Source organism: Magallana gigas, chromosome 5 (genome assembly GCF_963853765.1).
Source record: "Magallana gigas chromosome 5, xbMagGiga1.1, whole genome shotgun sequence".
Lineage (NCBI taxonomy): Eukaryota > Metazoa > Mollusca > Bivalvia > Ostreida > Ostreidae > Magallana > Magallana gigas.
This window is the reverse complement of record NC_088857.1, coordinates 7,023,338-7,037,843: the sequence shown is the minus strand read 5'-3', so window position 1 is coordinate 7,037,843 and position 14,506 is coordinate 7,023,338. Positions and strand designations below refer to the sequence as shown.

At 31.9% G+C, this 14,506-nt stretch overlaps 1 protein-coding gene across 3 annotated transcripts in view; it reads left to right on the top strand.

Moving 5' to 3' along the window:
- LOC105317487 (coadhesin) overlaps positions 1-14,506 on the top strand; it is a 36,116-nt gene that overhangs the window by 19,189 nt on the left and 2,421 nt on the right. The window contains exons 4-13 of one of the 3 annotated variants that reach the window (XM_066084637.1): positions 6,850-7,011; positions 7,511-7,672; positions 8,654-8,815; positions 9,311-9,472; positions 9,962-10,123; positions 10,527-10,688; positions 11,242-11,403; positions 12,598-12,759; positions 13,970-14,091; positions 14,217-14,307. In XM_066084637.1, coding sequence (XP_065940709.1) covers positions 6,850-7,011; positions 7,511-7,672; positions 8,654-8,815; positions 9,311-9,472; positions 9,962-10,123; positions 10,527-10,688; positions 11,242-11,403; positions 12,598-12,759; positions 13,970-14,091; positions 14,217-14,307 — 1,509 coding nt within the window. The remainder of the gene's footprint in view (positions 1-6,849; positions 7,012-7,510; positions 7,673-8,653; positions 8,816-9,310; positions 9,473-9,961; positions 10,124-10,526; positions 10,689-11,241; positions 11,404-12,597; positions 12,760-13,969; positions 14,092-14,216; positions 14,308-14,506) is intronic. The other 2 variants (XM_066084639.1, XM_066084638.1) reach the window with 2 other exon arrangements.

The window sequence follows — 14,506 nt, the reverse complement described above, 5'->3', positions numbered from 1 at the left end:
GTCTGTGATTCATAAGCACAGTATCTATATCTTTTTATTTCAAGGGGTTTACAAAGTAAATTTCTTCAGTGCATCACTGGCTGCTCTGTTCAATGCATTACATGTAGTAAAAAAATCTGCCACCTTTTCAGGAATGCCCCATACTATGCACTGTTACCATTAGGAGACAAGTCGTTAGTAATTCTTCGGTTACTTTTATAAAACAAATTCCCTTAACCATTTCTGTGCCACAGGGCCTATTTGGGCCTATTTGAATATCTACGTTAAGTGCCACAGGGCCTATTCGGGCCTATTTGAATATCTACGTTAAGTGCCACAGGGCCTATTCGGGCCTATTTGAATATCTACGTTAAGTGCCACAGGGCCTATTCGGGCCTATGGCAATTTGAAAAAATATACATTAAAATAAAAAAAGATATTAAATATATTCAGGTTCTGTTTTTCATTATTGATTTTTTTAAATTTGTATCAATATACATCGTATGATCTATGTGTTTAGTGAAATACTGCTGATAACGTCACAACGTTAAAAATGACATCATAATCATGACGTCACTACGTCACACAGCGCAAACTCGTTGTCTGCGTTTTACCATGGCTGGCGTATGGTTTTTGTGAATACATCCCCAGGACTTTTCCGTCAGAACGGGAAAATAATATCTGTCCTAATGCACAACCTGGACCAAAGGAAATGCCCCCTCCCCCACAAGAGCACGACCAATCTTACTTTTTCCTACTCTGCCATATAAACCCTGGGCTCGTTTAACATATAACCGACTTTTGACTAAAATCTATCTTAAAAGACCAAATATTTTTCATAAGATCTCACCATAGCTCATAAATTTGTCATATCTTAATAGGATAATCTTAAATACTGTCAAAATACAGGTGTGCGCGACTTTTTTATTTTCATGCTGCCGTTAGTGCTGATTAAAAAAATCAAATAAAACACATCGGTAATATCAATGCGGTTTTTTTTTAATCGGGTAAAAAGCTACTACATACAGCATCGTTCTCTGGTATTGTATAATTTGCAAGAAATCGAGAGAATATTAAGCACCAAAGGAAGCATGTACTTTATATGTATTATTTTTATTCAGAGTTAATTAATGAACGGCAATATAAACTGCGATATGCCAAATAAGGAGGAATGGGGCACTGAAAAAATTACTTTGATATGATCCTAGAACAAAATTTTAGCCAGATGATCAACATTAAAAAAAATTCCATCTGGTGACATTTTACTGTAGTTTTCATGCATGTAAAAGAACAATACTGAATCTTTGGACAGAAAAACAAGAACTGCATGTAATAACTTATTTGGAGATAATGGTGATGCTTCGACCGTGTTCGAGATTAAGACTTCAGTGCACAACCCCCCCCCCACCCCCCACCCGCGTACGCGCTTCAAGTCCTATTGATACCTTTTTCGTATCTTCTGTCTCCTTCTTCAGAGCATTTCAAACAGAGACATTCTTTCTTGAAACTAAATTTCAACCGTGTCTCTAAAATGGGATACCGCATATCATAGACATTTAATTTTCACATGGATGGTTCTGACCGCACGGACTTTCATTACCTGTTTTATGGTCATAAAGAGCATCTACTCTGTGTAAAGGTGCAAATATAGCGGTAAAAGAAGGAAAGATTTCTAGGACTGTAATATACTTCACGAAAATATTTAATCACAAAATTTTATCATTATTATATTTTAGACAACTCAGTTGGTCAAGCGGATTTAATCACTAAAACAAACTGTAAGACCACAAGTTGGTAAAAAAAAACTTCTTAGCTCTAATCGAGATATAGAGTCGTAAATGTTTTGCATTTCATAACTGTTATATTTCATCGAATGATGATGAACTATGTGTAATCGTTAACTTTCTTAGGTCTATGTTGTTTTTGATTCTTTGAATATTAGAACTATAATATAAATCACAATCGTAGTTGTATCGATAAATAAGCTAAGATATTAGAGAACATTAAGAACAAAATTATACATCTTTTTCCGAGAGTTCAAACGTTTACAACTGACGATCGTGATTGTCAATATTACACGTATGATGTGGTAAAAGTTTTTACTTTGTATGGAATAAAATGTAAAAATTAAGATAGTGTTCACCTGTCCGAGAAAAAGAAGATTTTAAAACATACAGATAATTTAAAGCTACATAGTCCGATTTTTTTTGGCTATTGGAGTATCAAATATTTTTCTATACAGACCAAATTTATTAGACAAATGCCTATTTACACAAACAAAATCCGTCTCCTTTCAAAGTTTGTATTATTTAAAGTACATAAAAAAATTCTGTATGAGAAAACAAAAAACAAAACAAACCAACTCCATCTTGGGAATGTTTAGAAACGGGAACCGCTTGGTTTTGTTCCCGAATGATTGGGTTTATTCAACCCGCATGTGATGTATCGATTGTACATGTATACAAAACACTTCCCCAAATATATGTGAATAAAATGTACCGACGTTTATTTTTGATTTGAATTTTTTTCAAAGTCGTAATACAACCATACCCGCCTTGACCTCAGCAGCGAATTTTATTATGAGACGAAAGAAATCAATACAATTTATGTCGTTTGTTTTTGTAAATAAATTGTGTACATCACTTTTTCAATAAAATATGGCTTAATGTACCTGGAAAACTACTGCAATGTCTATTATGATACTCATACTTAGCATAGCCATCGTATAAAATCGAACTTAGCAGCTTTAAAAATTTCACGATAAGCCTATATATTATTCTATTTACGAAATCATTAAAGTCATTTGGGGTATTTTGAATAACAGTTTTTGTTCAACTTGATTGTAAAATATGTGTAAATACGCATGTTTAATACAGTTCGTTGTTTTGGTCAAACAGAAAGATCATACTCGTTCATGTGCGGACCTAGAAGGGGGTGCATGGACTATTCCTTCCACCTCTTGGGAAATCAAATTAAAAAGATTATATAGCAAAATTCCCGAAATAGGCCTCAAAACCCCTCTCCAACTTTGGAAAACAAAATTATCCCTCGGACACCCCCTGGAAATGTTTTCTAAATCCGCGCATGCGGTAACAAACATACAATATATCAATTTTCTCGCTGAATAAAGCAATAGCATACAGTGTAATGAGAAATGAATATTGAGCAGCGTTTTCATCACATAAATTCTCTTTACTGAGGTTAGCGAGAATGTTTTAATAACAAAATAATTTATTAATGTATGTCATTTCTTCTTTAAACTCTCTATATATAAATCACTGCATGGCGTTGGAAGCAATTTGAAAGTGAGTGGGGGGGGGGGGGGCTAGACTAATCCTAAAAAATATTGACAAGCAAAAAAAAATGATAAAAAACTAATTCCCAAAATATCCGTGGGGGGGGGGGGGGGGTAGTACTATACCTATACTTCCAAAAAAATCTTACCTACCAAAATAAAAAAAATTCCCACATCATGAAATTCCTAATCCGGGGGGGTGGGGGGGGGGGAATAGTATGCCTATGACTTCAACTTCTCAATAATTTAATCATTTCAAGGTAAATTTAGGAACAAATATGTTTCCTGCGAGAAAGAGTGGGGGGGGGGGAGGCTAACCTTTTATGATGCTATGTGCCTAATGGTTAGGTCTAACTTTGCAAAAATGGTGGGGTGGATGCTAAGCCCCCCTTAGCCCTCCCCCCTCCGATTCCGACGCCTATGTAAATTACATTGCAGGTGGTGACTATTGGAGAGTTTCATTTGTTCGTGTTTTGTACATTGCAGTGCGATACACCACACTTTCTAAAACACGGAACGCGGGGTGATTCGAAATTTCCCCCAAATGACTTTACGAGCATAAACTTGGATGGACGTTTATGCTTGCGCGATTTCATAGAAATGATTATTAAAACGAACAAGGAATTGCTTACCAATCTAGCACTGTCATTCTTTGTCTGTCTGTCTGCATATCTAACACACAGTAAAAACCAATTCCTTTTGCAAATTTTTTAAACTGCATCATGATAAACCTTTACAGCTGCAGCCAGCAATACCTGCCACTCGACCACTAACATATTTGCGTTATACTAATTAATTAGTTTTTGAAAATTATCCGCTATTAATGACAATGATTGTTACAAAAATATCGTATTAATGATGCATACAGGCTCTAAAACAATGTAAGTTGGTTATATAAAATCGCTTTAAAACATTTGGTGCTTTGCTTAATTACACATATAGTTTAATGTTAATCTAATATGGTTTGTACATGGTCAGTAAATCCCATACGGTGCGAGGCCGAATGAAGATGTTTTAAAAATAAATGTCCAAATTATTCGTGGGAAAAACTTAGTTATTGCTATATAATTTAATTCTGGTTGTAACGCGGCATTTGATTGGATAGAAAAATTTAGTTAAATTTGTATAACCTGGTTTGCACGTCACAATGCACCAACGTACTAATTCACTTGACGTTACGTTTGAATTTTGAACAGATTTATATCATTTTTAAAAGTAAAACGGACTCAATTTTTACAGCAAATTCCAGAAAATTAAATTATAAGGAATGAACTCAATATCTACCCAATTTATACTCGTATAACCTGGGTTGGAGCAATTTACGCTTTTTTATAATCCGCTTCGTGGATTATAAAGCGTAAATTGCCCCAACCCAGGTTATACGAGTATAACTTGGGTAGACATTGAGTTCATTTCTTAATTAGACCATATACTTTCGTGATAACTATTTGATAATCCCGCCCCATCAGTTCCATTTTTCACAATTTGAGGGAATTTCTGGTGTGAAAAACATGATTAAGTTTGCATTGCATGTCATTAGGTTATCAAAAAAGAAATCCGATAATTTATGATTTTTTTAAGTCAACCTACTTAAACTCTCTCTCTCTCTCTCTCTCTCTCTCTCTCTCTCTCTCTCTCTCTCTCTCTCTCTCTCTCTCTCAGGAATAAGATAGCTTTTTTATCGTGAAATTTATGTCTCATATATGTGCAAACAAAGAAATAAGAGATATATGCATTATATCTTATAGAACTACATGTAATTTCAATGATAAAAAATTCACATGTATGCGTGGATTATAATTAAGATTGACAGGATAAGAACGTGATTATTTTAAAAACTGCACGTATTTGTTAAAGATTGGGAACATGCATCATTAATGAAGTAATTCATATTTTTTGAAAGACGTAGTTTTCTTTACATTTCTTTTTCATTTGGCGACGCTTAAAAAAGAAAGAAAAAAAAAAGAATGGCGTAACGTCTTATTTGAAATGACAGAGAAAAAGATAAAAAGCCATTGTTTTCGATAATAACATTAGAAATTATTGATTAAACACAAAACTGCATCCCGCAACGCTAAAAAATGGTACGGCGCGTTGTGTCAGATTGTTACGTCAAAACATGAATTTGATAACGTCATGCTTGGCACTGAAGCGTAATAACGTCTTTTTTGACGTGGCAGCGAAAGGGTTAAAAAAGCCTATATATATATAAGTCTGATAAAATGATATTTTGTATTTTGTGCTCCTATACAAATCATATTCAGCTGTATGCTATATATCATTGTTTTAGCACCCATACATGGTTTGTGGGATATATCCCATAAAGAATCTATATATATATTGCCATGACATGGTTTGTGGGTTCCTACCCACAAGTATGTTATATATATTATCTACTATATATCACTGTGGGTATGTATACCCACAATGTGGTGACCCACAACGTTATCTATAACTTTGAAACCAAATATGAGTAATCTTTATATTCATCTTATATTTGGCTTCTTCATCAAAAACTATTCCTAAAAATGCGTTTCCTTTTGTAATAAGCCTACCACAAATGCAGGGTCCCACAACCCATGTTTATGGATCATGACCCGCAAACCATGTCAAGTACCTATATATATATATATATATATATATATATATATATATATATATATATATATATATATATATATATATATAAGCACTGAATAGAATCGGCAACACTAGGCATCTTTAAAGTGTATATAGATACTAAGCCAGTAAACTGAATATAAAAAGCACTAAAAATGGCTAACGACACGAAGAATAGAAATTGTCAAATTTTCGGGACAACCAGTCCCTTCTTCAGGACCAAAAAATATATTACATGAGTACAAAACAAAGAACACAAAATCTAAAGCTACTACTAAACTACTTAAAAAACTTATAGTTTCTTAAGTAGTTTAGTAGTAGCTTTAGATTTTGTTTTCTTTGTTTTGTACTCATGTAATTTATTTTTTGGTCCTGAAGAAGGGACTGGTTGTCCCGAAAATTTGACAATTTCTATTCCACGTGTCGTTAGCCATTTTTAGTGCTTTATATATATATATATATATATATATATATATATATATATATATATATATATATATATATATATATATATATATATATATATATATATATATATAAATGAATAAAAATCTTACATAGCACAAACACAATAATAGCCAATGACAATGGTACAATAAATGCAAAACAGAAGTATCATAAATAATGTTGATATTACACCTTAATATAAATTTTACACATCGTTCAATTTCATATTTACAATATTTATATAATATTTATATTATAATATTAATATTAATAAATTTTACATCATTGTTCAATTTCTGGCACAACCTTTTTTTTTATTATCTCAACTTGTATATTCATTTTATATCCATCGTGGGCAAATTTGCTGTAACTTTGAAAGAAGCTTGCATAACATCTGAAAACATTCATATTTTTTTTTTTTGAAACATTGAAGATAAATACTTTTTTATGATAAAAAATACTAGAGTTTGGATCGGAGAACCTAAACGCATTTTGCTCTTTTATTAAAGTTGACGGCCACCTGACAGAATGGGGACACTGGGGCTCCTGCTCAGCGACCTGTGAAGGGACAAGGACACGAACTCGGGTGTGTCACCCTCCCGAACACGGTGGGGCTCCATGCAGGGGAGATACAGTTGAAACGTCAGGGTGTGGCACTTCGCACTGTCCAGGTATGTTTATGATTTGTTGATCCTGGTCTTAGGTTTAGAATAAAGAAATAGAAAATATGTATATATATATATATATATATATATATATATATATATATATATATATATAGATATATATATATATATATATATATCTATATATACATATATACAAATAACTAAAAGTCTTACATAGCAAAATGACAATTAAATCAGAGGACAATGGTACAATAAATGCAAAACAGATGTATCATAAATTATGCTAATATCACACAGTATAAATTTAATATCATCGTTCAATTTCTGGCACAACCTTCCTTTAATTATCTTAACTCGTATATTCATTTTATATCAATCGTTGGCAAATTTGCAGTAACTTTATAAAAAAAAACTTGCATAATATCTAAAAAATATTCATACTATTTTTTTTTAAACTTTGAAGATTAATAACTTTTTTATGATAAAAAATACATTTAGTTTGGATCGGAGAACCTAAACGCATGTTGCTCTTTTATGAAAGTTGACGGCCACTGGACAGCATGGGGACATTGGGGCTCCTGCTCAGCGACCTGTGAAGGGACCAGGACACGAACTCGGGTATGTCACCCTCCCGAACACGGTGGGGCTCCATGCAGGGGAGATACAGTTGAAACGTCAGGGTGTGGCACTTCGCACTGTCCAGGTATGTTTATGATTTGTTGATCCTGGTCTTAGGTTTAGAATAAAGAAATGGAGTAAAGAAATATATATATATATATATATATATATATATATATATATATATATATATATATATATATATAAAGCACTGAATAGAATCGGCAACACTAGGCATCTTTAAAGTGTATATAGATACTAAGCCAGTAAACTGAATATAAAAAGCACTAAAAATGGCTAACGACACGAAGAATAGAAATTGTCAAATTTTCGGGACAACCAGTCCCTTCTTCAGGACCAAAAAATATATTACATGAGTACAAAACAAAGAACACAAAATCTAAAGCTACTACTAAACTACTTAAAAAACTTATAGTTTCTTAAGTAGTTTAGTAGTAGCTTTAGATTTTGTTTTCTTTGTTTTGTACTCATGTAATTTATTTTTTGGTCCTGAAGAAGGGACTGGTTGTCCCGAAAATTTGACAATTTCTATTCTTCGTGTCGTTAGCCATTTTTAGTGCTTTATATATATATATATATATATATATATATATATATATATATATATATATATATATATATATATATAAATGAATAAAAATCTTACATAGCACAAACACAATAATAGCCAATGACAATGGTACAATAAATGCAAAACAGAAGTATCATAAATAATGTTGATATTACACCTTAATATAAATTTTACACATCGTTCAATTTCATATTTACAATATTTATATAATATTTATATTATAATATTAATATTAATAAATTTTACATCATTGTTCAATTTCTGGCACAACCTTTTTTTTTATTATCTCAACTTGTATATTCATTTTATATCCATCGTGGGCAAATTTGCTGTAACTTTGTAAGAAGCTTGCATAACATCTGAAAACATTCATATTTTTTTTTTTTGAAACATTGAAGATAAATACTTTTTTATGATAAAAAATACTAGAGTTTGGATCGGAGAACCTAAACGCATTTTGCTCTTTTATTAAAGTTGACGGCCACCTGACAGAATGGGGACACTGGGGCTCCTGCTCAGCGACCTGTGAAGGGACCAGGACACGAACTCGGGTGTGTCACCCTCCCGAACACGGTGGGGCTCCATGCAGGGGAGATACAGTTGAAACGTCAGGGTGTGGCACTTCGCACTGTCCAGGTATGTTTATGATTTGTTGATCCTGGTCTTAGGTTTAGAATAAAGAAATAGAAAATATATATATATATATATATATATATATATATATATATATATATATATATATATATATATATTATTATATATATATCTATATATACATATATACAAATAACTAAAAGTCTTACATAGCAAAATGACAATTAAATCAGAGGACAATGGTACAATAAATGCAAAACAGATGTATCATAAATTATGCTAATATCACACAGTATAAATTTAATATCATCGTTCAATTTCTGGCACAACCTTCCTTTAATTATCTTAACTCGTATATTCATTTTATATCAATCGTTGGCAAATTTGCAGTAACTTTATAAAAAAAAACTTGCATAATATCTAAAAAATATTCATACTATTTTTTTTTAAACTTTGAAGATTAATAACTTTTTTATGATAAAAAATACATTTAGTTTGGATCGGAGAACCTAAACGCATGTTGCTCTTTTATGAAAGTTGACGGCCACTGGACAGCATGGGGACATTGGGGCTCCTGCTCAGCGACCTGTGAAGGGACCAGGACACGAACTCGGGTATGTCACCCTCCCGAACACGGTGGGGCTCCATGCAGGGGAGATACAGTTGAAACGTCAGGGTGTGGCACTTCGCACTGTCCAGGTATGTTTATGATTTGTTGATCCTGGTCTTAGGTTTAGAATAAAGAAATAGAAAATATGTATATATATATATATATATATATATATATATATATATATATATATATATATATATATATATATATCTATATATACATATATACAAATAACTAAAAGTCTTACATAGCAAAATGACAATTAAATCAGAGGACAATGGTACAATAAATGCAAAACAGATGTATCATAAATTATGCTAATATCACACAGTATAAATTTAATATCATCGTTCAATTTCTGGCACAACCTTCCTTTAATTATCTTAACTCGTATATTCATTTTATATCAATCGTTGGCAAATTTGCAGTAACTTTATAAAAAAAAACTTGCATAATATCTAAAAAATATTCATACTATTTTTTTTTAAACTTTGAAGATTAATAACTTTTTTATAATAAAAAATACATTTAGTTTGGATCGGAGAACCTAAACGCATGTTGCTCTTTTATGAAAGTTGACGGCCACTGGACAGCATGGGGACATTGGGGCTCCTGCTCAGCGACCTGTGAAGGGACCAGGACACGAACTCGGGTATGTCACCCTCCCGAACACGGTGGGGCTCCATGCAGGGGAAATACAGTTGAAACATCAGGGTGTGGCGCTTCACACTGTCCAGGTATTTGATTTGTTGATCCTGATCTAAGGTTTAGAAAAAAAAATAGAATAAAGATTAATATATATATATATATATATATATATATATATATATATATATATATATATATATATATATTCTTAATTTGTTTTGAACCATTGGTACAAATTACTGTTAATCTTTCATAGCACAAACACAATTATAGAAAATGACAATGGTACAATTAATGCAAAACAGAAGTATCATAAATTATGTTGATATTACACATAAGTATAAATTTTACACATCGTTCAATTTCATATTTGCAATATAAAGTAAAGTAGAAACGAGGAAATAAATTAAAATCTTTATAAGAAAAATAATTAGCTAAATAAGTGCATGAAGTATATGATATGTTGAATAACATGTCCCCCCTGCATTGAAGTTGACGGGTACCTGACAACTTGGACATATTGGAGCCTCTGCTCAGCGACCTGTGAAGGGACCAGGAAACGAATTCGGGTATGTCATCCTCCCCAATACGGTGGAGCTCAATGCTTTGGGGGTACTATCGATATCTCAGGATGTGGTGCTTCCCACTGTCCAGGTATGGGTATCTTGATAATGCTGATTTTTGCTATTTGTGTTTCAGATTTTAATGACATCTTTTAATAAAGAATTCTTTGATTTTACAAATATATTTAAGTTAATATTATTTTTAAAAATCTTATTTTAGAAATGTTATGTTTAAGAAATGAAAAGCGATTACTGATGGACGAATTTTGACTCTGTATCAAAAAAATGATATATGCAAAGAATTTTAAATTTGAGTCTTTACTAACAATTTTCGTCATATCTGTTTAATTTATAATACGTTTTAATTAAGACTATGAGGAAACCAACTCAATTGCATTCTAATAGGATTTGTTTGCTCAAAAAGATATTCTGTTTCCACTATAGATAAATTTGTTAGAAACATCACAAAATTTAGTTAAGATAGCATAGATCATAACAACTTTAGACAAATGTTATTTCAACATACTGTATTTTATCCATACCCAAAAAAAAATAAAAAGTTTAGACAACCTGACCTGTATTTTTTTTGGTTTTTTTTTTTTAGATATTTAACAAAACAATTAATTGAAAGTCTATTCAAATAGTTGATGGGCAACTCAGTGATTGGGGATCCTGGAGTCAATGCAGTGCAACCTGTGAAGGTCTGAAGAGCAGGAGTCGAACATGCAGCCACCCGCAGTATGGTGGTGCTTCATGCGACAACCAAACCACTCAAACAGCTAAATGTGGGAATGAACATTGTCCAGGTATCTCAATCTAAAACATTTCAAAAATGTTATAGATCAGGTTACCTTTTTCTTAACAATTTAAGGAATTTTTAGGAAAACAAATGAACCTGTCAAAAAAGTACAATTAACACAGATAAAAGAAAAAACAAAGGTTTTTTAATTGATATATTATCTTTCTAAACCTCGATAAGTTCAATGGACAAAATTTATATGGAAATATATAATTGATTTTTTGTTTGATAGTCACTCAAAACACCTCACACAATTTTTATCGTTATAATTCGGGTACTTTCATGTTTGTGGTAATGCAAAATCGACTTAGATTTTGAGTCTTTGAATATGTTTGTGCATTTTTTTTTCTTAAATGAACATAATTATTACAGTATGTCAAGAATATTTATTTTCTTCAAAAAAGTTTGATATTTGTTAAGATGTATAGAATTCTCAGTAAGACAGACATATTGCTTCTACTTATTAAACAAATGGGTTTCAAACATTCACTGATAATTTTTCAGGAACAATTCCTAATCGCATATGACATTAATATTTTTCTGTTTTTATGCGTTGTCCTGTTTGCTTTGAAGATAAAAAAAAGTTTAAAACAACATGTCAGTGCATTGTGACAGACCATTACGTCATGATTTTGTTTAAAAAAAGATGTTTTACAGCATCGTTTCAGTTTTACGTTTTGAAATAAAATCTTTCTTTCCAAGGATAACATAATACATGAATAAGATTCAAGCATTATTAATAAATATGCATCACAAATATTTTAATCAAGACATTAAAAAAAAGATTTCTGTTCATTCAGTTTACTTAATTTTATACAGAATAACAATATTAGACTAATGCTGAACATAACCCAACCTTTTATAAAAAAGGAAAAGGAAAGAAAGTGTTCAGTCAACCCTTTTTTTCTAGCTTTAAATTCAGAACCATGTTAACAAGTCCTTGGACTTTCAGTTTGATGTTACTATCTATTTCTTGCGTCAAAGCAAGTTAAAATTGACGCTGGTTTCCAGCGAAATATACACCGATTGCGTAGCCTTACCTCAAATGCCTGACAAATCTTGTTGATTTCAAAGAGCCATGACTGAGTGGCCTACAACGAAATAGACAGGCCTACGTCACAATGCTGTTTGACACAACTACCCAAAGTCCAAGCTCCTGTTAAAATGGTTCTATTTAATTACTAAACATTTATTTACATAGTTGATGGGCAACTCAGTGATTGGGGATCCTGGAGTCAATGCAGTGCAACCTGTGAAGGTCTGAAAAGCAGGAGTCGAACGTGCAGCCACCCGCAGTATGGTGGTGCTCCGTGTACCGGCCAGACAACCCAAACGGCTAAATGTGGGACTGTAAATTGTCCAGGTATCTGAATATTTTTATGTCTGTTGCAATGAAAAATATCCGTATATTGCTTGATCTTTTGTTGTGTATTGAAACTACACAAGCCAGAAGTGGCGTTTCTCTGAGATATTTATAGATATCTAGTTATTAAGCTCATGTGATGCAATGATGTATAAGGACAGAGGAAGATTTCTATTTATTGATTTGCTTGAGGTTTTTTTAAAGTTATAGTCCTACGTTTAAAGGTAGGATACTTAATTTTCGCCTGGTATTTGATTTGATTTGTTATACTCGGTATCTTGTAACATGTACAATTTAGTGAATGTAAAAATAGGTAAATGAACGAATTCTGTCTCTTGATCTTAAGAGGTTGATTAAATTTTGTATACGTGTATTTTCATATCAAATATAAGATTTTACACAAGAACTCACCACCTGCGAGCAGATGCCCACTGTTCATTGACAATTCAGAGTTTCAACCTAATACAAGTATAAGAATCGAAATCATTTCATATCAATTGTTTTGTAAAAATTCTGCTCTTTGAGGATATTCAAAAATACTTTGTCGTAAGTTATTTTGATTTTGACAAGCTTGCATGCTAAAATATAGAAAGATAAATGTAGAATAAAGACTTTACAAAAAACAATACTATAGCAGTAGCAATAGCAAGACTTTGATAAAATTAAAATTCTAAATGATGAAGAAATTCGGGTTTGTTGATCAAAATAATTTATGCTTCCTTTAAGAAAGAGCTCGCATATTAAAATCACATGTGTATATATCATTGTTGTAAGTCGCATCATTATTGACGTTTTTTAAGTCCCAAGAACGTTTCTTTAAAGTTGTCAAGAAAAAAAAACTAATTCTAGATTTCTTAGTACATTTATCTCTGAATTATATCATTCTTTTATTGAACAGCTATTTCATTAAATTACAGCCTGAATTTAATACATTTTTGAAAAGAATATAATTATACATTGTATATCTTTAGTATATCTAAAAAAAAGAAGATATTAATCGGTTTGCCTCCTAGATGCAGTTTGTCCGACTATTAATGAGACTCTAGAGTTTACATGGACCACTACCTGTCAGGTTTCTGAGACCTGTTTGGTTCGAAACTTCTCTGGATACAAATTCACCACGCGTTGCATCATACTTTTTGACCTGATGCATAGTAGTTTTACTGATTTACTGAGACTGAAGAAAGTAATTAATTTATTTTTCTCCTAGGCGTAACTTGCCCTACTTGTAATGAGATTTTGGAATGCACATGGAACACCTCATGCCCCATGTCTGAGACCTGTTTGGTTCGAAACTTCCCAGGATACAAATTCACCACTCACTGCATCATGGTAATTTACATTAATATACAAAATGATGATAAATTTTGTTTTAAGAATTTCTTAAAATTCAAATTTTGTGTCTTTTAAATTAATCAAATGATATTTTTTCTGATCTTCAATGAATCTGGATTCAGAAAGACGATTGTGAAATCATGAAAAAGCTGCAAAAATCACAAGAACAGATTTACTGCTGTGATGATGAATCCTGCCTACAGGATATTCTTGGTGACTTATTTGCATACATGTACTTATTGTAGGTCTAAATCGTACGAGGAAATTTTCAATATATTTGTATTTTAGAGTGGTTACTTTTAAAAATAAAATTAGGATGAAATACCACACTGAAACATTAGAATCGCTGCTTACAGTCATCAGCTAATAGCATAAGACACATTGTTACATTAAAGACGTAGAAACGGGCAAT